The 24,902-nt window shown below is 36.3% G+C and overlaps 1 protein-coding gene across 1 annotated transcript; it reads left to right on the forward strand.

Moving 5' to 3' along the window:
* The first annotated feature begins 11,872 nt into the window (after positions 1-11,872).
* On the forward strand, positions 11,873-22,924 carry HSP90B1 (heat shock protein 90 beta family member 1). The gene is made up of 18 exons (XM_081958486.1): positions 11,873-12,089; positions 13,163-13,262; positions 14,447-14,588; positions 14,670-14,786; positions 15,148-15,479; positions 16,480-16,591; positions 17,236-17,346; positions 17,477-17,593; positions 17,875-18,012; positions 18,101-18,178; positions 18,282-18,347; positions 19,347-19,616; positions 19,789-20,034; positions 20,114-20,250; positions 20,806-20,884; positions 21,068-21,223; positions 22,141-22,245; positions 22,670-22,924. The coding sequence occupies exons 1-18, from the start codon at positions 12,041-12,043 to the stop codon at positions 22,697-22,699; spliced, it is 2,385 nt and encodes a 794-aa protein (XP_081814612.1). The 5' UTR covers positions 11,873-12,040; the 3' UTR covers positions 22,700-22,924.
* Positions 22,925-24,902: the final 1,978 nt, after the last annotated feature.

Consider the following 24,902-nt stretch of genomic DNA (forward strand, 5'->3'; position numbering starts at 1 on the left):
AAATGAAACAACTGTGTAGTAATCAGCACTGCTTAGGTGTATTTGGAAAGTTAAGCTCAAAAATAAGAATGACTCACCAACTACGATCACCAAGGAAGAGCGAATAGAATTGTAAAATTGCAAAAACACGTTTATATTTATGAAATTGTCCTACATTGTCATGCTGTAGGACAAACCTTTTAAAATAAGGTGTTCCTACTGCTAAGCATTACAATTTGGATGGTCCAATGCACTGCCACATGGGCAGATATGCAAAACATTGTATAAGGGGTGGGATACCATCAATGGTCTGAAAGTGGTCACACCCTTGATAAGGTATGCTTAAAGATTATTGTACCTAACAACATAGGACAACAAACTGCTTGTAGCCCCATTATTGCCAGAGCAGAAAATAGACCATCAACTAATTTGTATTAATACTCAATTATATTACCAATATAGGTAGTCCTCAACTTATGACTACTACAATTGAGCCCAAAATTTCAGTTGCTAAATGAGACATTTGTTAAGTGAGTTTTACCCCATTTTATGACACTTCTTGCCACAGTTGTTAAGTGAATCTGGCTTCCTCGTTGACTTTGCTCGTCAGAAGGTTGCAAAAGTTGATCACAAGACACAGCAACCGTCATAAATATGAATCAGTTGCCAGGCGACTGAATTTTGCTCACATGCCCATGGGGATGCTGCAAAGGTTGTAAGTGTGAAAAAATGGTCATAAATCACTTTTTTCAGTGCCATTGTAACTTTGGTCACTAAGTGAACTGTTGTAAGTCAAGTACAATCTGTATTGTTAGACACCCTGTTTCGTGGTTATGTACATAGAGTCATAGCTTTGTTTATTACAGTAGAATATATGTTAAAGAAAGCTCTTATCTCAGAAGGTGCTTTGTTATTAGTCGTGTAGACTTTAGATTTAGATTTATTACCTTAATATGATACTAGGGGCATCTGCAGGGGGATATAAAAATCAAGGTAGTGGCCATGACTTCTCCTTTTTCTGTGCAGTACATAAAGGGGTGGGCCGTTAATGACACTGCTGTCATTGTGACTTTTTTTAACCACATTTCAGAGGTTTGCCTTTGCCTGCTTCCTAGGGATGAGAATGAATAATTGGCCCAAGGTCATTTGGCTGCCTTTGTAGATAAGATGGCACCAAAACTCATAATTCTCCCTCTTTTTGATGCCTTAAGCAGTACATCAAACTGATTGGCCTCAGTATATTGATACCACTGTCATTAGCATTTAATGGCAATGTATAATTCTATGATTCAGTGATAATGCGTAAGCTCGGTGGCATATATATTTGAATAGACGTGTGTGAAAAATATGTTACACAAAGCAAGCCAAAAAGAAGAATTTACTCAGGAAGATTTCACCCTTTACACCAGGTAGAACGAAGAGTTTCAAAATATGCTCCCCAAAACAAGAGTTCACATATGAACTTGCAATTACATCCCAGTAAGAAAGTACCAACATATATGAGGGAAGTGCCAGGATGGCCGAAGTTTGATGGAGAAGCTGATTGAAAATGTCAGATTGTATGGGACCCATAATCCCTGGAAACTATCACAGAGATAAAAACATCCCACTTCCTTTCTTCTGGAGCTCAAACCTGATCTAGCCAGCTAGGTTTTGAGTTTGCATGGAATATATGGATGTGAGAATAAGTGGGAGTTTTTACATAAGAAAAATGAACCTGCATTTATTTTTACGTATGCAAATATCTGGACTTAAAAAAATTAATAGCAATGGATGTTATTTTCAGTATGACTATAGTTTTAAAATAATGAAGATGTTTTCATAGCAGAGAGACAGAAAACTGAAATTCATACATAGGAATAAACATACTGTACCTCTACCATTGTAACGTTTTTACTTCTTAGCCAACAAAACCATGCAGCTCTGAGTATGACTTCTCAAAGATAGGTTTTCTTGTGCCCAGCATGGTTTACTCACAGGTAAACATACTATGTGTAAGATTTTATCCTTAATCAGAGAAGCCAACATAAATTTAGTACTTATTTATTTTATAAAATGTATTGACTGCCCATCTTACCAAAGGGTAACTCTAGGCCTAGAGTGTGCCACAGCGCCCTCTCTGTTGGCACGCGAGCCGTCACCCTAGTTCAGCTCCACTGCGCATGCGCGCACAGTTCCTGCCGGCCAGCTGATCATTGGGTCTCTGCCACACAAGTGCATGGGGTGGGGTGTAGAGTGTGGGTGTATGTGCATGCATGCACAGGAGCAAGGTGCATATGAGGGGGGCAGGGTGTGTGCGGGAGGCATGAGCATGCGCAGGGGGCAGGGCACACGGGGGCCACACACGCATTACATTTTGGTGGTTTGGGCACACGCACATGCATTTGCGCATGCATGCACGTTTTTTTGGCCACTCGCTCCTGAAAAGGTTAGCCATCACTGCTCTAGGCGGACTTATCAATCCAGCTTCTATATACAGCAGTATGGAAATGAAGAAATTTAATGTTTTATTTATTAGATTTTTAGATCATCACAATCTTAGGGCACTTGGTGGTTTACAAAATATGTTGTCCTTGGCAACAGACCTCCTGTGAAGTCAGGTGCTTAGCTGAACTCTATTCTAGAAAACCAAAATACTGTGTCAACAGATTTACAGATGTCATGCTTCTTGGCATACTTTTCAGGTCAAATGGTAAAACATAGCAAATCTATTGCTATAAATGGTTCCAACCTTACAAGGACTATTAATCATCTGGTTTCCAGCAAGCGCGGTTACACTTAAGCCTACACAACCATATCTAATAATCTTGGTTGCAAACTACTTATCCCAAAGCATTCCAATCGTTCCTCATTGAGGATGGAATTAGAATTATGCATTAACTGGATAAATAGCCCTTAATGGAAGAAGAGACATATAATTCTAACATAATTTCCTTCCAGAAATTATATCACTAAATTAAAAAGATACAGCTAGTTAGAACAGGCTGTTCCAAGTATGATTTAAATAGTGTCATAAAGCCAGGCAAATAACTGTCAATGCCAGAAGAGGCACAGAGTTCTAAGAGTAATTTCCCTCCACAAATTAAACCACTAAATCATTCTCCTTGGAAGAAAAACCAAACCAAACCAAGATTAATGGCCAATACATAAAATGTGAAGAGGGGGGGGGGATCATAAAATGGCTGTTTGCCCATTACTTTACCTGTTATTCCCCTTTCCCATTTTTCTCCCATTTGTCTACTAATAAAAATGATACAGGATATAAGTAGTCAGCCTACCATATCTGGGCCACACAAATCCAGATGATGGCTGGAAAGCAAAAAGAGACACTGAAAACTCTGTGCTGCCCTCTAGTGAACATCTAGATTTTTGCGGCCCAAATAAGATACGATTATCCATGGTGTTCTCCAAAACAGCTTCACACAGCCAGGGTTGGTTGGAATGAGCAGAATCCAAATTGAACCCATAAAAAGAAAACAAAATGAAAGGTGTGCAAAATCCTATGTAAAACTGTATGCTTAAATCCATTACTTTGACATGGAAGTACAAATTGGATAAAATTATGCCCAAATATCCCTGCAGAACAATGATATTTGCCATCTGGCACCTCCTTAGCTTAAAAAAAAACAGATTGGTGTAAGAGCAAGAAACAATATAAATGAGACATATGAGCCTTTGAGCCTATTCTGTGCATTTAAGCAAGCTTATTTTCCGAAACTTTGGACATGTTATACTTTAACATAAGCTACCTTCACACATGATGCTATAGTAAGGGCAAGCTAGAGCCACCATAATTGGGTAAGAAGTTGAGGGCTCACAATATGACATTCATGGGAGACCATCTATTCTCAAAATGGTAACCATGCTAAGCCTGGCCAATCACAAAATATCCATTTATGAGCAGGCAAAATGATCCCCCTCAAAATGAGCCCTCCTGCAAATAAATATGACATTAGAGGCCATTGCTTTTCTACCTCTAGTTAACCTATTCACTTCTACTTCTTAAATTGAAAATGTTCAAAATATCAGCGAATGAACCAGTGAACCAGTGAGATATCTTGGAGTAGATTGGTATCCATGGGCACTGTAATGTTTACCTTTCTGCTAATCACGATTGGCTGTATTGGCATTGCAAAGTAAAACATAACAAAGTAAACCATAATAAACCAGAGATTCCATGCTGCAACAGTTAGGCTCCCTCATGCATCATATTTTGGCTTAGTGTGATCTAAAAATCCAACCATAAGGAGGTCTCCTAGAATTTGGCTTAATATATTATACAAAAACATCCATTGTGGAATATAACTCATCATGGCATAGCATAATGTATGAACACAGATAATTGTGGTCTGTACACAAATCATGCCAAGCCAACTATAGCATAGCATAATATGTAAACTCAGCCAATGTGAGAAAAAAATCAGGAGACTTGGTAGCATTGTATTCTACTAAACTGCATAGGCTTTTGTAAATGTACAGCTTTGAATAACATTTGTTGGTCATAAAACTTGCCATCAGACTCCTGATAGTTTGTCCCCACAGACTGACACAGCTCTCCTCTTACGAGGTCAATTGGTGTGATCATCCTCCAATAATAAAGCCTCAGAAAGAGGCATCACTTGGGGGAAATCTTCTAAAAACTGTAAAGATAGGATCTTTACAAGCAATAACAATAACAATAATTGCTGCTATTATCACAACTAATAAATAATTAAAACAGCCAATAAAATAAAGCATTATAATGGGGGATGGAATGCTGACTAGTAAGAAGGTATGTAAAATCAGGACACAGAAAGGATGGAATGGAGAATTTTGGAAAATGGTAGACTTGTCCGGCTGGAATAGTGATCATTCCACATGCACTTGACTGCAAACACCAACTGGCAACATATTATTCACACAACACTATCAGTATGCATTATGTATGCACCAAACAGTATACACACATTCATACATGCATGAAATGTTCAGTATTATCTTTCATCCCCCATTTCCTCCTTCTGTTGAGACAAAGGCCGCCATATCTTCCAACTATCCTGCTCTTTCAATAGGTTTGACATTCTAAATACCTTTATAGGTATAGCTGAGAGAGAGTATGTCCCCACTAATAATTTTAATTCTCCTTACTTACCGTTAATTCTCCTACTTCGTGTATCTTCTTCCATTGACAATATTTAATGTGTAGCAGAATCTATGTAAGCTTTATGGCTCCACCTAATGGGCATGGGACAGCTCTTGGATGCATAAATAGTTTACAAAAATGCAGTTATATTCTCAGTCAAATTCTCCCTAATTTTTTTTAAACCAAGAAAATAACTTTGATGAAAAACTAATGATATTTCATAACAGAAATATATCTGCCTACACTGGAGCTAGTAAGTAAACTAAGACACTTTAACAGTAGGCACTGCAAAAAATAGGATAGGAAAATCTCGTACACAACATATTGAACCATGAGTATATTCTGAAGCCTAGGAGTCTAGTTTTTCCACATAGCACAGATTATAACACAAGGGACACAGCTCTAAAATATTCTTAGACAAACCATTAGAATTATTTACATAGGTCACCTGAATTCAGAGAGAATCTGGTCGCACCTTTTCAGGCTGATAAATTTTATTAAAAGGTGTAAGCTTTTAATAGCTCACTTCATCAAATGCACTGACTGACTAAACCAATACACATATGAAGGAGAAAACACACACACACAAACACACACACACACAATTTAAATCAGGAGGAGATGGGGACAGAAAAGAAGGAAAGAAAGAGTGGTTATTCAAATGCAGGTTATATCAAGCATCCTATCAATTAACAATTGTAACTTTTGTGCTTTTTAAGGTCTTCTGAGATAGCCTTAACCTGCTGATGCATTCAGCAACTCAGCAATCGCTAGTTTGATTGTGCTGGTACAATTTATTTGTTCCTCAAAAGCTGTTTTGGAATGTCTTGGGAAGTTAAAATGTTGTGTTATTTTGTCCTTCTTTGAGTCCTGATGTCAAGTTTTTGTCCATTCATTCTTTTGTATGAAGTCCATTCTCTTTCTCCTACGTAGAATCCACAAAAACATTGCTAGCAGATGTTGGCATATATCACAATTAGAGCAAACCTGGGCATTTTATGGCCCAGGGCCACATTCAGCTGTTTGGCTGTCCCTGTCCAACCCATATGAGGTCCCTTGTTTTGAACGCATCTGCTTTTTTTTTTTTTTCCAATTCGTGTGCATCTATGCATCTTCACAGCCTTTTTGGCTCACCCCTCCACAACAGTCCCAGTTTCTCAAGTGGCCCCTTGGGAAAATTAATTGCTCACCCCTGTATTATGAGTAGAGCATATCAACACTTCTTTAATCTTGGGTGAGAAACAACCAGGGATCATGCTCTTGATGAAGATGTTGGGACAAAATAGACATCTGAGTTTTCTGCAGAATCTGTTTCCCATGTTAGAGTTGTTTTTCTGTTGTTTCTGGTTGCTTGTGGGAATTTGTTTTAGTTTGGATGGTTGTCTGCATGCAAGTATATGCCTGTCACCCTGCAGGTTCAGTGTCATTATCCAGTGCGGATTTAATTATAAGATGGAATGGCTTTTGCTGTAGGCTAACACTGGCTCTATTAATCTTATTTGTTGGATAATTCAGCCTCTTGAATGCCTTATAAATACTATTATGAAAGCATGAAACACAGATAATGCAATCTACTTACATGCACTTCCTGTTTTAGTATGAAGTAACATTTTGTTGTGTTACTTCATATATCAAGTATCTTAGAAAACATTTTCTTGTTTTTAAGATTCACCCATACTTTTAATTGAATTCATATCAAGCTAGGACATAGTTTGCTGAATAGGCCATAGTGAGTTTAAACATGCTAAGCCAGATGGCATAGTTTAAAACAATAATGGCACGCGCACAGGATGATAAACCAATACTAAACAAATCTCTGATTATAACTTGGAAAAGGAAAAAGTCGCTTTGGAAAGAGACTGGGCAGAGCATATATATTTATAAATAAATAAATAAACTGCAATAACTCTAGTCATTCATCCTACATATGCCTTCCTAGCACATTGCAAGAATAGAAATTTGTGTTGTTAATAGAATACAAGCTAGGAATATTCCAGAAGGGTAAAAAGACTCCTGGCCATGACATTGATGGGCTGTTGCTGGCCTAAATAGTACAATAGTATCAGTTAACTTCATATAGGAAAGAAAGTGGGGAGAGGCTGCCAGATTCTATATAACCTACACAGCTATAAAGCAGTCTGTTACAGAATGATGTATCCTCTAAACCAGCAGTTTGCAAACTTTTTGGCAACAGGGACCAGAGTCATGGAAGACAATTTTTCCACAGGCCAGCAAACGGGATGGTTTCAGTTTTGCAAGCTTGTCCACTGTTCACCTCCAGCTGTGTGGTCCAGTTCCTAACAGGCCATAGGCTGATACTGGTTCATAGCCCAAGGACTGGGGACCTCTGCTCTAAACCAATGTTTTTCTACCTTGGCAACTTTAAGATGAGTGGATTTCAACTCCTGGAATTCCCTACAAAGGATATTTTAGAATTATGGGAATTGAAGTTCACCCATCAAAAAATTATTAAGGTTGAGAAACATGCTCTAAACATATTGAGTAAAAGGTCCTGCCAAGTTTCAAAGAAATGTGCAATCGTGTTTTAAGAAAATTTAGATAAACTGGAACAGGTGCAGTGGGTGATCTGCGGACTGAAACCAGTCTTTAAAAAAAACAAACCTGAGAGAACTTGCTATGTTTTGCCTTAAAAAGAGAAGACTGTTAGCACTTTGAAGAATCTGAAAGAATGTGAAACTTTGTGGTCAAAGACCAAGTTCTGTTCTGCATTGTGCCAACACAATGAATATGGAATAACAATCTAAACTGCAGGTAGGCATATACCAGGCAAATATTAGAAAAAACCAACTAATTTTAAGAGGAGTTTGACTGTAGAACCAATACCAATATGCAGTTTTCTCCACTGGATAACCTTAATCAGAGACTGAATAAGAGCTTTTATTAAAGATGGTTTAATTTGAATTCCTAAACTGAAAAGGGGTGTACATTTTCAATTCCAATGGATTGAAGGGAAATTGTAATTAATGTTTTTCCACACAGAGGTTTCTCATGATATATTACCTCTACATTTGATGTTTTGCTGTATGGTGTTGCAACTTATGTTCACAGGAGGAAAAAACACAATCAGGATGAACATATGCAAATAAAGGCAACACTTCTCTGTGTTTAAAAGATGTGGAGTTAATTCTGTATTCATGGCTTGTATAACACTTCATGTCAGATAACATAATTTTATACAGATATAAAAGGTGCAAGTTGTAGTTTGCCCATCTAGCTGGCAAGAATCTTCTTAACTAGAGAAGCTATTTGGTAATTGATACAGTATATTGAATTGATGTGTAAATACTACTATTATATACAGCTTGGCTTTAATCACTTTGCAAATTTATACTTAACTAGCTGATAACCCGGCATAGCCTGGGTACGTATTTATCCCAATCCTACATTAGAGGAAGCCCCCTTATGGAGTACTGCGAAGCCACTACCATGGCAACTCTACTGTGCTGTACAGTAGAAGCCATTTTAAGGCACAACAGGCTGTACCTTAACAGAACTGAAATCCAAAATGTACGCTATCGCTGTCAAAAATACTGTGACTTGACACTATAGATACAATTAAAACCTTTTCATTTCAGCGGCCCAGGCATTCTGGAATTATACTGGAACATGTGGACATGGACACACACACACACACACGAGGGGTGTTAGGGGTGTCTTACCCTCCTCAATATTTGTTTCCAGAGAGAGTCATCTGTGTACCAGGTTTGGTTGAAATTGCTCAAGGTGTTCCAGAGTTATGCTGGAACATACACACACACAGCTGTGTGTGTGTGTGTGTGTGTGTGTGTGTGTGTGTGTGTATAAAAATCTTCAACATCTGACTAAATCTTATTAATGTTTATATGATACAAACAACATTTTGAATAATATATAGTCAGAATATTCATTTTAGAGGAATAGACGTGGATATTTTTTTAGTGAAATTCAAGAGACAGGGGTTCTTTATTTGCCACCAAACTAAATCAGTGAGGTATGATATTAAATATGATATTTAAGTAAAATTGATGGGATAAAACAGCCCAAAATATAAAAGAAAATAATGCTTTGTGTTCAGAGAAAAAGACACAGAAAGATATTGACACAGTAGATGTATTCCTTGGATATCTCATCCTCTCTCACATTTTCATATCAGATTTTTATTTTTTTAAAACTTTCTTGCCTCAAATATGGATGTCATTTTCAATTTGTAATCTAGGAATAATATGGCCTGATGCAATTGACAAATGGCATCTTTTTCTTTTGCACATCTAGAATCAGTGTTTACTATCAGTGGGGTAATAGGCTGGGTAGGAGGATGCAATTCTTCAAATAACAGAACAAGAAGTGGATCTATATTGTTCTGAAGAAACATAGTGATCAAACCAATATTGGCTATTTGCTTCTGTCATTGCTTATTCTACTATATATTTGTTACTGATTAAACCAATACTTGCTGGATCCTTCTGATATGATATACTGCTAGAAATCATTTCTTATGAATTGAGCTTTGTTATTGGCTCCTGCTTATATTATTGTATACTGTCAGAAATTAGTTAGGAATTAATTCTAGTTTAGTAAATTGTAACCTTGATATTGGTTGGCATTAGTGCAAAACTTGTTATTTGGCTTCTGTGTCTCACTTCTGTTCTTTGCTTCAAAGCTAGGCACATCCTTGAAAATATAAAAGAAATCATTACCCAGGAATATCAGGCCCCATAGATAAAGGAACCAGAGTAGGGAATGTTGTGCCTCATAGATAGTACAGCAGGGAGTTACCTGAAAACATTCTGCTGAATAAACAACTTGGCCAGGGAAGGGAACACCCCCACAAACATAGAGACACGTCTATAGGGATGCACGATAAATAAAATAAACAGACACAGCGCCTGAACAAAGAAACCTTTGAAGATAAAGACCCACGTTGTTACCCACATTGGTAACAAACCTTTGTCTGTAATTGGATAAACTTTGTTTCCAATGGGGTAAATTGTATATAATACACTGAGCCACTCTTGCATGGGTGTGGCTATTCCTTATGTGCTTTTGCCTATGTTTTGGAAATAGTTTGTCACCCAGCTCTTTAAGCTTTGGCCAAAAATAAAAACTGTTATTTTTTGCAAGCTTCCTCTCCAATCTCATTCTCTTTGGCATCTCAGTGGCTCAGGGAAATTTCTGGGACCTTACAGTTCTATTGTTTGTTTTTTCTTACAAACAAAATAGAATAAAAACTTTATTGTAACTTTAAATGTACACTAATCAGCATACATTAAAATTAAATTTTATTGCATTCAGCTCTCAGAAAATAACCATTATTATTCACAAGATTCGTAAAATAAGTGAAATACAGTCATAGAAAGCTGGAAATTGTAGAAGCACCAGATCCTAAAATTTAACATATGATTTACCTGAGGGAAGACTAATTAATCTACTTATAAAACAGTTTTTGATTCACTCAATTTTTGAATGATTGAATGTTGGATTCATTCAAAATCTTGTAACATAGATTTTTTACTCGTCTATTCTTCAAGCAGTGTTTAACTTAAACACAATATCATCTTCCTTTTAGATAAGCACAATTCAAATAACATTGTTTTCCAGTTAGCAACTTGGAAACTGAAAAAAGAACTATTGGGTGTTCAAATTTCTTTAATATGCTTGCTATGCAACAAAGATCAAAAGTGTTTGTCAGCATGCATGCAACAACTACCCCTATTCACCTGTTCTTCTAATCCTTTCTCCTGCAGAACGATTATCACCAAATGTCCTGCAGGACAGAATCTAGAAGTTTGACAAACATTTAAACAATATTTATTGCCCTTTTATTTACAAGTACTTACATTATTTGGAAATCACTTCAAAGGGCTATTCAGGTAGACTGTAAAGTATTGTTATAAAAATAATCAGTTCATAGCTCAAAACCTTAGTTTTTTCATTCCTTCAGATACTTCATGAAGCATTTTTGGGTCAGTCCACCTGATGCCTTTCATACATAGCCTACAGCTCCCATCACCCCGCCAATCTGCATAAGAACAGAAGTAAACCCGTTCTCATAACGAATATACTGCAATTCCCATCATGCAACACACGAAGGCGGTTTCCAACACGCAAAGCAGTATGACGTCATCCAGGAGCGCCCATGCATTTACGACGCGAGGGTTTATGACGCGAAGAGCATGGCAAGCTGGGAAAAGTTGCAGAATTCCTTTTAAATAATAATTCTTAAAATGTAGCTGTCACGCTTTGTCCATTGAGCCACAAAGTCAGAAAAATGCGTGAAATAAAAATGTTTTTGCTAATTTCTACCTACTCTTAGCTTCCATTTGCTATGGAGTATTAAAAAAACGGAAATTAACGTCGTTATGGAAACGGGTGGGCTTTTTTGCTAACTCTCTGGAATGTTCTAGGAGAAGTGGAACGTGCGTGTTTTATTTTTCTTTAAATGATGCCCAGTCTCACACTTAATATCACATGCTGTTGGCAACATAGTCCAAGAGATACATTTTGAAAAAAATGAATGGAAAACAGTCAAACCAAGGCCTACTACTCCCGCCTTTAACCGTGGTTGGCCATCGCGCATAGCAACAACCAATGTAGCCCAGCCACGCTTTGACGCCGGGAAACTTCACCTGGAAGACAACGATTGGCAGGAAGAAAGCTCCGCCTACCCCCTCCGCTCTTGCCATTGGCTCTGTGTTTGGCGTGGTACGCTCCGATTGGCGCGGCCGAGAGGCTTTCGCCCCCGCCCCCTGCGTGTGGTAGTGATAAGCTTGGGGGTCGGGCTGGCCTTGGTTAGTGGCTCAACTGTTAAAACCCGCGCCGGTGCTTCCACGAGGGAGGGAGGGGTGGGGTAGTGGTTTCGCTTAATTGATTGCCCTTGAAGGCACATAGAAGGCCGGTACGAATCTGCATCTCTCTCTCCGTTCCGGGCACCATATTGAGATGAAGCAACTGTGGGGACTTGGCCTTTTATGCCTCCTTCTGCTGGCTGGTGAGTGCGCGTGGGGGGCGGCTTCTGGAATATTCCCTGCGTGGCGGAGGGAAAAAGAGAATGGTGTCAACTTTCTTTACCTCAGTCGATTCTCCTGCCGCCCTTGTACGGCTTTTGGCGTGACTGCCTCGGTCGCCGAGGGAAGGGGGTTGGGTATTTTCCCTTCGTGCCTCTTTTCCTCTGGGACAAGGAACTTAAAATGGCGCGGGGGGGAGATTGTAAAAACTGAGGCGCCTTTTTGGCCCGAGGAGATTTGTGGCTTTGTGGAAGCTCAGTTGGAGTCGCCCTTCTGAGAAATTGTCCCCGGTTTGTGGGATGCGGGGTTTTTAAAGGGGCGTCCCGAAGGCGCATTTGTGCTGCCTATCGGGGTAGGGGAGAAAGCGGAGGCAGTGAGGGGCGGACCGGTAGCTTGAGGGTTCCTCCAGCGCTCCTGGAAGAACATTAATGAAAAACCTTTGAACTCCTGGAACATTCGTGAAAATCCTTTGAACTGAACGTAACGAGTTGAACAGGTTGAACATCAAAGCGCTCTAAAACTTTTCAAGCCCCGCAAGGCCGCTTTCCGTTTGTGGGAGTCTGGCCGGAGATTAAAGTAGGGAGTTTACCCAAATGGTCCCAGGAAGGGACGCTGATGTCAGATTTATGCTGGCTGGATACGGCTTCCCCATCTTTTACTATGCTAAGAGACTTGACTTAAGCTTCTGTCCTGGGAGTACGGTTTAGAAATCTACTTTGCTTATTCAGAAAGAGTTTGAAAGGGTGCTTAGTCTTTCCAGGGGCTTTAACATTTCCCCCCCGTCGTGTCACCCTAATGTCTGCTATGAAATATGATTTTGTATTAAATGGGTAGGAGCCCCGTTGTTTATGACCCTATAAATGACACTGCTGACTTGGCTCCCCATTTTAATTTTCAGCAGCTTTCTAATGGGAAAAGTGAACTGCACCATTTTCCTTTTTTTGCACTTACTTGTTCAAGCATTCTGAGATCCTCAATGCTGGGTGTATGGACGAATTGGCAGTTTTACTTTGAATGGTGGTGTGGAGCTAACTTGTTCAAATTACCATTTGTACAGCCTCTGCCCAGGCTGATGATCCTGATGTGGATGGCACTGTCGAAGATGACTTGGGTAAAAGCAGAGAGGGATCTCGGACAGATGATGAAGTTGTTCAGAGGTTTGTTTTTTAAAATGCTTAAACCAGGCTTTATAATTTATATTTCAAACACATGTCCCACTTACTGATTAAAATGAGACACTCCTCTAAATAGGGATGCCTGCCATCCAGATCTAATACTTTGATCTAGTGGGATATTGGTGACTTATATAAAGATTCTAATGTTAGTGAAATCTTGTAGGAGAACATTTGCCAGTTTAACTTAGGGCTTGAAAACGACTAATTATTCTCAAAGTCACGAAACAACTTGTAAAAATTTTTGTAAGGCATTATGTATTGGGAGGGTAGGTGCTTTGTTAAATTTACTATTATGTTAAATCTTTTAACAAAGATGCTTATTTTTCCAAAAGAAGATTGCTCCCTGAAATATATTTAATACAGGAAAGCTTGCATGAAAACCCAATGATTATATAGTTTCTTTCAGAGTGCATTATGGAAAAATTAGTTTGAAAAATGAAAAAAGTCCTTGAAATTTTTCAAGCTGTGAGAAAAGGATAAATTAAATAGCTGAAATTGATGCTATGAAAATTGGCATGGTTTTATATTCTGTATTTTCACAGACAATAGTTTTGATATCAGAATAATTTGCTTTTGTGCTTGGATAACTGATTATGTGAGGGATATGCAACCAAATTCTTTACAAGAATTTTGATACTTAAATAATTTGTATAGTGTCTCCAGGAAGATAATAGTTTCTTGTTGATAAATGAAAGATAAATATTCGTTTCTCATTAATTTGGCCAAATCATCAAGAAGGATTATGTGCTTTTACTACTGCTTGCATTATCTTAATGAATTTCCAAAAATTAAAGTGTGCAGGAGATTTATAACATAAGTAGACATAATACAATTGCTGAAACCGCTGCATGAAAATTAATTGTAAAACAAAATACTCTATCCTGCTAGAATAGATTATAGTAAGTATATTGTCTTAGCTACCCAAGAAGGTTGAAATGTAGTATGTAGAATGTATAAAACACTACAAAGAGAGAAAAAAGGGGAGGGAGTTTTAATTTAAAGAAAATGTAAACTTCACACACAACAGGGGAATCCTTCTGCAGGCTAGTGTTTGACTTCACCTGGAGTTATAGCAAAAGCACACGAGTCTAGAACAAATTCTTATTTTGCTAACTACTGAAAAATAAAAGATTAATAATACATAAATGGATTTTTGTTCTCTGCAGGGAAGAGGAATCTATTCAATTGGATGGTTTAAATGCATCACAAATAAAACAACTTAGGGAAAAATCAGAAAAGTTTGCCTTCCAGGCTGAAGTAAACAGGATGATGAAACTTATTATCAATTCACTGTATAAAAATAAAGAGGTAAGCCTTAATATACCCTTCTAAAAGTTTTGATATAAATTTTTCTGTCATTATGTCTGATTACTCTAAAATTTCTTACAGATTTTCCTGAGGGAATTGATTTCAAATGCATCTGATGCTCTAGACAAAATACGGTTGATGTCATTGACTGATGAAAATGCTCTTTCTGGTAATGAGGAACTCACAGTAAAAATTAAGGTAAGGTGCTACTGATTTCCCTTAATATTTCTTTAAATTATTTCAGCTTCTATTGTTTTAAATACATATTTTGTATAATTTGGAGTAGTTAATGCAGAGATTCAAATATGACTTTTTCACATTTTTGGGAAGGGATTGACTACAGAAAAGTATAGATGAGAGGAGCCTGTTGCAACAGATTCATTTAACAGAATGCCCTTTTTTCTTAAGATTATAGCAGCTTTATGATAGGTCTATAATTACAGTTCATTATAGACTATCAATTTAACATACAGTTCAGCATTATTAAAATTGATGTCTATTAAATTGGCAATTTAAACAGGCATGTTAAATTCATATCCAACTAATTTTTGTTTTATAGTGTGATAAAGAGAAGAATATGCTCCATGTTACAGACACTGGAATTGGCATGACCAAAGATGAGCTAATAAAAAATCTGGGTACCATTGCTAAATCTGGTACAAGTGAATTTTTAAATAAAATAAGTGAAATGCAGGAAGAAAACCAGTCAACTTCTGAATTGATTGGTCAGTTTGGTGTTGGCTTCTATTCTGCCTTCCTTGTGGCAGATAAGGTTATTGTTACCTCAAAGCATAATAATGACAGTCAACACATCTGGGAATCTGATTCAAATGAGTTCTCTGTAATTGAAGATCCTCGGGGTGATACCTTGGGACGAGGCACTACTGTAACGTAAGTTTTACAATCTTTATTAATATTTCTATGTATTAATGAAAATACATATTTGATTTTTATTGAATGAAATGTATTTTGATGAAATCTGCAAACAAAAGTACACAAAATGTCTAACGAAAGATTCGGTGTTGCGTAATACTTAAAATTGGTATTAAAGATCCTTCAATTAGGGTGATATTTTAGCTGTATCTACTGCAGTTATATCTAGTATTAATCCCAATTTTATTTTATATAGATATAGTGATATTCAGTTGCTATTTCCTCTGATTGATTAAGGAATGATTTTTTATATGCAATGGAATCATTTTTTTTATAAATAATTTTATAATTGTGTATGTTTGACTAGACAAATGCTAATCTTCTAAAGAAATGATTCTTTAACATAAGACTTACAAGGTATTTCTGACAAGAAAATCTCAGCTAAATATCTTCCCATTTTAAACTTTGGTTCTGATAAGTTTTGTTTTTTTTTTATATGCTCAACCTGGAGTTATGTTATACATGGAGAGATTTAGTGATAAAGACCAGATTTCTTTATTGGAGGCTTTGACTTCAATTACCATTTCATGTAGTTTACTGCATTTTTTAAAACCACTCTGTATTTCATTATCTTCCATGCAAAGGAAGGATTTGATTGTGACCAAAAAGTAGGTTAGCAGTAGTTTTTTTTAAAACCTGAACTTCCCTGATTGTAAAATTTCCTGTTCAATATTATACAGCAAACCTAACATGGTTATCTATATCAAAGTATCACAAAAGAAGTTAGTGCTACTGTCACCAAATGAAATTACATTTGATAAAAGGAACAGACAGTATATGAAATGTCAAAGCTCTCTTTGTTTGAAATATTTTAGCAGTAGAACTTATCAGTTCTATATAAAATATAATTTGCATTGTTGTACTTTTAGTAACTTTTTTGTAAGCTTAATAGTTCAATTTCCAAAATTGTTTTGAGTTAATACAGCCCTGAATTGCTTTTTGTTTTTGTTTTTTGTAGCCTTGTTTTAAAAGAAGAAGCTTCAGATTATCTTGAACTAGATACAGTTAAAAACCTGGTCACGAAGTATTCCCAGTTCATAAACTTCCCTATTTATGTATGGAGTAGCAAGGTACATACTTTGTAATACGACTTACCGGCATAATGTTTAAAGTTTAAAGAAAGATACATTAGTCATAATCAGTTTTCAGAAATGAAATTTATAAAGAATGGATTATTCTCCATACTTGGCACAAGGAAAAATGAATCAGGCAACTTTAATAGGAAAAAATAGGGCTCTAAGTTAAGTAAATGAAATTTCAGAAGTTTGTAAGGATTTTTCATGATGTAAAATATGAATAGATTGGAACTCAAAATCATATACCCACCTGTTATTTTTAGTTGCATTTTGCAGCAAAGTCAGTCAATTACAAGTGTATGATTACAAATTAATGATTTCTTGAAGATGCAGCACTACCAGTAGTTTAGCAAGTTCTATATTAAAACTATATAAAAACCTGCATCAATATTAAATGAATTGACATGACATTTACATGGAATATCTATGTTTTTGACTGCTTAAAGTACAAGTTAAATTTAGAACAGAACAGAATAACAGTTAGAAGGGACCTTGAAGGTCTTCTTGTCCCTCTGCTCAAACAGAAAACCCTATACTGTTTCAGACAAAAGTTTATATTAATCGCTTGTTATGTATCCTAATTGCTTATGAGAACATGTTTGAAAAATTACTTGAATTAATATACAATTTTTCTGTAGACTGAGACTGTAGAAGAGCCTATTGAAGATGAAGAAGTAAAAGACAAAGATGAGACAGATGATGAAGCTGCTGTGGAAGAGGAAGAAGAGAAAAAACCCAAAACAAAACCGGTAAGATTTCTAACATTATTCAATCAAATTAACAACATAGCTTTTTTTAGATTTTATCAAATCAATTTGTCAAAAACTGATGCTTTCATTTTATCAGAGAGTAAATGAATGAATTTGGAAATGCTTGCAGGTTTCGAAAACAGTCTGGGATTGGGAGCTTATGAATGACATAAAACCAATTTGGCAGAGGCCATCTAAAGAAGTGGAAGAAAATGAATATAAAGCTTTCTACAAAACATTTTCTAAGGTGGGTTTACCTTTATAGCTTGGGACTGATCTAAGATCATGTCTATTAAAATTCTTAATACCAGGTATGGGAAAAAGAATGGGAGCAAATATAAACAGCTCTGTTCTGAGCTTGCTGTGTCCTGTACTAATGCATTCCTCATGTGGAACAAAAATAAAAATACTTCTCTCCATAGCATGCATATTTTGGTTGGAATGAGTAAAATATCCACTTATATTTGTAAGGCGTTTATTTTCAACCTTTCTGGAAGTGAGGATTTAAGATTTGGCTTTTTTCCCCAGGAAACTGATGATCCAATGACTTTCATTCACTTTACTGCTGAAGGAGAAGTGACATTCAAGTCCATCTTATTTATTCCCAGCACTGCTCCACGTGGATTATTTGATGAATATGGATCAAAGAAAAGTGACTTTATAAAGGTAATAATCAGATCCAACTTTTTAAAAAGCAAGAGAAGTTGTAGATATAGTCTTGCAAAAGTTAATCAGTTAAAATTTTGTTTTGCAGCTGTATGTCCGTAGAGTATTCATCACAGATGACTTCCATGATATGATGCCCAAATATCTTAACTTTGTCAAGGGTGTTGTAAGTATTTTCAGGAATAATATGCACTAGCCATTTAAAAATGTATCCTTTTAATTATTATTATTTTGCTAAACCCCTGTAAATGTTCCTGTTCTAAATTTAGGTAGATTCAGATGATCTTCCTTTAAATGTGTCTCGTGAGACCCTCCAGCAGCACAAACTACTAAAGGTATGTCAATTACCATGCTGTAGCTTCTGCTAGTCTTCAGGAGAAGACTAGTCCATCTAGGCCTGTTTTTATATTCTCTTACTTCCTACTTAACTCAGCAAGGATGGTAGTGAAATCTTTCAAGTCCCATTAGCATCCAGTCCTTTGTGGTAGATTCAGTTACTCTATATGTGGGTTAAAGAACAACAAAGGTAAAAGACCATGCACTATAATGGATTTTATCTATAAATGTCTCAAAGCGATGAACATAATACTTCCTCATTCTATTTATCCCACAATAATGACTCTGTGAGGGTGGGTCTGGCTGAGAATGAATGGCTCACCTTGCTGGTTTCCATGTTCAAGTCAGAATTAGAATTCAGTTCCTGGTTTCTAGACTGATATTTTAACCACTAAGCCAAAGTGGATGTTCTCTTATATATAAATTTGTCATGCTAAAGAACAGGATGAGAATCACTTTATTCTCAACTAGTTTAAGAAGAGAGTGTGTTTTGATACCAAAATGAAAGATCATGATCAATACTAATGGTATAGTTAAATTGGGTTGCTCAATTGTGAGATGGGCATAAATGTGATATCTGAAAAGTACATGAGTTGTGTCATTTATATAATACCATCACAGTGTATTATCTCTTCCCGCTCATGCTGTGATAGCCAGGGGAATATGAATTCTTCTGGTTGCCGGGCACATTCGAAATATTAAAGGCATCTGTTACAGGAGGATGAGTGTACATAGGAGCCAACATTATGACATAGAAACTAAGGCCACAAGTTAATATAGTTTGTTTTCTCAGATTTACCTGCAAGATTTCCCACAAAAGGAAAGAATTTCCAAATAAGTTGATTTCAACTCTTAGAATGCTCAGCAATTCTCATTTAGGTATACCATGAATTGAAGTCAGTACATCTAGAAGTTGCTCAGATTGTAAAATGGTGTTCATTTAAACGGATCAAAAGATTAATCATGTTTTCTTACATATCTTTTTCTGAAATGCTTAGGTAATCAGAAAGAAACTTGTTCGGAAGACACTTGATATGATCAAAAAGATTGCTGAAGAAAAATACAATGACACATTCTGGAAAGAATTTGGCACAAATATCAAACTTGGAGTGATTGAAGATCATTCAAATCGGACTCGTCTAGCTAAACTTCTTCGTTTCCAGACTTCTCACCATGAAAGCAACGTTACTAGTCTAGATGAGTATGTAGAAAGAATGAAAGAGAAGCAAGATAAAATCTATTTCATGGCTGGTTCAAGTAGAAAAGAGGTAAAAAGTAATTTTCTAGCTAACTATTTCCAGTTCATTCTTTTGAAGCTATAAAGACAGAAAATTGGTGGTATCTTGTTCAATAAATATGATTTGCAGTGGTAAATGCATTATTTCCATCTAAAATTGTACAGCATTATGTCATACTAAATGTTTTGAATTTATCTTGTAGGCTGAATCTTCACCTTTTGTGGAACGGCTTCTAAAGAAAGGTTATGAAGTTATATATTTGACAGAACCAGTGGATGAATATTGCATTCAGGCTCTCCCAGAGTTTGACAACAAAAGGTTTCAGAATGTTGCTAAAGAAGGAGTGAAGTTTGATGAAAGTGAAAAGTCAAAGGAAACTCGTGAGGCTTTAGAAAAAGAGTATGAACCCCTATTAACTTGGATGAAAGACAAAGCTTTAAAGGACAAAGTACGTATTTTAGAATTTGGTATTCTTCCAAAAATGTGTGCTCTATTTGTACTTAACGCTACTTTTTCTTTCTGTTTAGATTGAAAAAGCAGTATTATCTCAGCGATTAACCCAGTCACCATGTGCTCTTGTAGCTAGTCAATATGGATGGTCTGGCAATATGGAAAGAATCATGAAGGCTCAGGCTTACCAGACTGGGAAAGATATCGCTACCAAGTAATATATAATTTATATAATTATTTCTGGGCCTCATTTGGAACCTAATATAATTTGTTTGATTTTGCTATAATACAGCATAGGTAGTTGGTCACTTAAGTCTTAGTTGACAAATATATGCAAAATGGATGATCCATGCTGTTTATGTGCATGTGGATAGATCAGTGAGGATTCCCAGCTTTTTATATTTCATCAAGTAATGTTTCTTTCTGTCCCTTTCCACCAATAATCTGCACTAACAATTCTGCTAGGGGAAAACTGGGAATTGTATTATTGATGTGTGTTTGTAGGTGATATAATGTAATCTGAATATTTGCATGCTTAATCTATGGGTGGTCTCATTTAATGTGGCTAAATTTAGATGAAAATGCACCAAAAATACTTTTGTCTTTCTATAAACTGCAATTCTGTATTCATTTAAATTACTGATTTGTCAGATGAAGGTTCTTTCTTTAGTATAATAGCATTAAGTAAAATTGTTTAATATATTTCTAGAACTTGTAACATGATAGTAGAATATATCTAATTGCCTTTAAAATTGTCATCTCTTTTTAGTTACTATGCAAGCCAAAAGAAGATATTTGAAATTAATCCTAAACATCCACTCATAAAAGACATGCTCAGGCGTGTTCAGGTAAGAATGTTGAAAGTTACAGATGAATCTAATGTAGTTTTGCACTTCTAAAATTTTAGACAAGAAATGCAAAAAATAATTCAACACTGCAGCCTGTGGGACTTAATGAGTCTCAAACTGGAAATTCTTAAACAATTTCTATAATAACCTGTGGTGTTTTGTTTGGGTTTTGGGGGGGTCCAGGAAAATGAAGAAGATCAAGTAGTTGCAGATCTTGCTGTGGTTCTGCTTGAAACTGCTACCTTAAGATCAGGTTATCTGCTGCCCGATACAAAAGAATATGGAGAAAGGATAGAACGAATGCTTCGCCTGAGTTTGAACATTGACCCAGAGGAAAAGGTTAGTGAAAATTGGATAGTGTAATACGTGCAGGAGGTAGACTCATGACTTACCTTTTGAGTTGAATGTGCCAGAATAATTCTTGGGACCATATTCTTTTTCTGGGTTAACACTTCAGATTCAAAATGTTGTCTGCTTGTCATTCCTATTCTCTTTTATAGGTACTCCTTGAGCCTTACAACCACAATCGAACAAAATTTCCTTTGCTAAGCAAGGACGTTAAGTGAGTTGTGCCCCATTTTATGACTTTTTTGCCATGGTTGTTAAGCAAATCACTACAGTTCAGTGAACCATGCAGTTGTTATGCAAATATGGCCTACCTCTTTGACTTTTGCTTGCTAGAAGCTCTCTAGAAAGTTTGCAAATGACAATCCCAGAACCCCGGGACACTGCAACTATAGTAAACACATGCTTGTTGCCAGCATACAAAGTTTGGTCGCATGCTATAACAGTCATAGATGTGAGAACTGGTCATAAGTCACTTTTTTTAAGTGCTGTTGTAACTTTGAAGAGTTATTAGGCTGTTGACAATCAGCATGTATTTATGATGATTGTAGCATCCCAGGGTCATGTGATCATTTGACCTACACAAACTGCTTCCTACAAGCAAAGTCAGTGGGGGAAGCCAGATTCACTTAATAGTGTGCTGCATTTAACTGCAGTGATTCATTTAACTGGCAAAAAAAGGTCGTAAAATCAGACACAATTTAACTGCCTTGCTTAGCAATGGAATTATGTTCTGCCATTATTGAAGGCATTGCGGAATCTGGTAAAGAAATATATTTGAAACAATGGCCCTATTTGTTGTATAGTGATACCTAAAACATACTTTGTATTGATAGGGGTTTCATAGTCATATATGTGTGTGTCAAATATAATACTATATAAAGTTTTGTCTTGCTAAATATTTCTAAAAGGTGGAAGATGAGCCTGAAGAACTAGAAGAAGTTGCTGAAGAAGTAGAACCAGAAGAGGAAATTGAAGCTGAGGAAGATACTGAAGACAGTGAAACAGAGAAACCGGTCAGTATAGTTAGGAAAAATTGGGGGAGGGGGAGATAACATGTGTATCATAAGGTACCATCTTTTCTGTCTGTATAATTTGTCTCAGCTGACAGAAGTTTAGGATATAAGCATTACAGTATTTAACACCAGCACTACCATTCTGGGCCTTGTGTTCACTTGATTTTACGTGTGGCTTAACTTTTTAATAGTGTCATAATAAACTTGCACTTGCTGGATCGCTGTCACTCTCCTTCCCTCAAAACTTGGAAGCTGTAAAATTTCTGTCTCATGAAGAAACCACAGTGAGAACAGGCAGGAGATAGTTGCCATTTTTAAAACATGCTGTAAAAAAAGGGGGGGGGTTGAACACATCTAAAAGTGATTTATTGGGGATTCTGCACATCTACAAGATTTAACTTAATATATGCTTTGTTTCTTTCAGGTGTCCACAGATGAAAAAGATGAATTGTAAAATGCACTCTCAAATACTATCCTGTGTTTTGGATAAAGCAGGAATGTGAACTGAATTTGTTTTTTCACTGTAAAATGTTGGGGGGAGGCGTAGGGTTTTGGGCAGAAGAATTTTTTTAAGTTGCATTTTTTAAACATTCCTCACAATGTAAATTTGTACTATTTAACTGACTGCTTGGTGTAAAATCTTGTCATGTGTACAAAATTAAAATGTTCACACCAGTTCTATGGGGCATTGAAGTTCTTATTTACTAGTTTTGGATGTAAAGAAAACTTGTATAGACTCAATTTGGCAGTGACATTCTTCTGTAACAGAAGAAACATTGGAAAAGAAAACACTTCGATTGGAATTATTTTCTGAAGGTTGCACATTAATTAGAACTGATATCTTTCAATTATTTCCTATTCTACTAAAATCTGTACCAGAATCTTAGCCTGTTAAGGCAAGCTTCTGCTTAATGGAATCTATTTTTAGCTGGTTGGCAAAGCTTAGGGAGTCTTACTTTTGCAGCAATTCCTCCTAATTTTTCTCCGAACAAGTCTTAAATACATTGGATTTAGTAAAATACCATTTAAGCTTTGTTGTGTGAACCATTGTAATATATTCCCTTCATGATGATGGAAGAGCACAATTTGGGTTACATTTTGCTGGAGGGAAAGGGGATGTTATTACCCTGCAGAGATGCTTTAAGATAAAGTAAGCCATTAGATACTCAAAAATGAATGACTCCTATCAAGCTAGTTAGCATCTATTTTTAACCAAGGAGCAAGTAATGGTTTTATATACAGTGGGAGACTTGCTCATCCTGCTGATTGCATCTATCCTGAGAGCTAAATGGAATTGAATTCTGACAGATCTTTACCATGCAGATTGGATAATTTTAAGCCAATTACACCCTCCGCCAAATTTCACATATGTAATATTTAAAGTAAAATAAATGAGAGAAATAGAAATTTGGTCATTTTCAAGAAGCCTAAGACAATAAAACAGTAGCTATGTGCACCTTTGCAGAAGAGTACAATACTAACTGAAGTCATTGCATGCCATAATAGACATATTTTATGCCCATTTTCATGCTTCCTCGTAAATAACTTCTACTTGTAGCATGGTGTTTCTGTTACCTTATTCAATGCTTTTCTGTGAATGGAAGATAATCTGAGTTAACAGTAATAAAACTTGATAACTTGAGCAGTGTTAATACAAGGAGTTGCTGCAGTTCTATCATCAAGTAAATGTTTGAATTTCATTCCTAGATTCTATAGTTTCCAATGTTAAAATTAGTTCCCCCCCCCCCCCCCGCATTTTAATACATGTGTTTAGACCCAGGTTGAATAGAGGATTTTGCTCAGCTGTAGAATCAAAATACTTCTGTTAGACACAAGAATAAAAATATGTATATAAAGACTATATAAATGATGACTTGTTCTTTTCAGTTGCCCCATCAAGGTGCTTGCACAGTTCAAGAAACTACTTGCTGCACATATTTAAGGTTAGGTATACATGTAATCCTCAACTTAATGACCACAATTGAGCCCAAAATTTATGTTGCTAAGTGAGACATTTGTTAAGTGAATTTTGTCCCATTTTACGACCTTTCTTGCTACAGTTGTTAAGTGAATTGTAGTTCTTAAGTGAATCTGGCTTTCCCATTGTCTACTTGTCAAAAGGTCCCAAAAAGTGATCACATGTCCCTGGGACACTGCAACTTTCATAAATATGAGTTAGTTTCCAACTCTTGAATTTTGATGATGTGACAAGGGGATGCTGCAAAGTGAAAACTAGTCATGAGTCACTTTTTTCAGTGCCGTTGTAACTGAACGTTCACTAAATGAACTTGTAAGTTGAGGACTACTTGTATTGTCTGCTAAATAGTTCTAATAACTGCAATGCAGAATACACAGAAAATTGAAAATATGTTTATAATAAAATACTTCCAATTAAATACACCGGACTGTATTTTTGAATAGTCTGTATAGTATTTGTATATACGAACAGTATAGTATTTTGGAAGAGTCGGAGGCCTTTTGCACTTGATGCTGATACTCTGAATCAAATCTTCAAAATATATAGATCAGCTTTCCCCAGCTTAGTGTCCACCAAGTGTGCTGACTACAGTTCCCATAGGTTTCCAGCCAAAAAGAATACAGTGAATTATGTCTAGAAATGAACTGACATTTACAGAAACTATATTTAAACATTGCAT

The sequence above is a fragment of the Natrix helvetica genome, assembly GCF_964273705.1.
Source record: "Natrix helvetica genome assembly, chromosome: 6".
In the NCBI taxonomy this organism is placed as follows: domain Eukaryota; kingdom Metazoa; phylum Chordata; class Lepidosauria; order Squamata; family Natricidae; genus Natrix; species Natrix helvetica.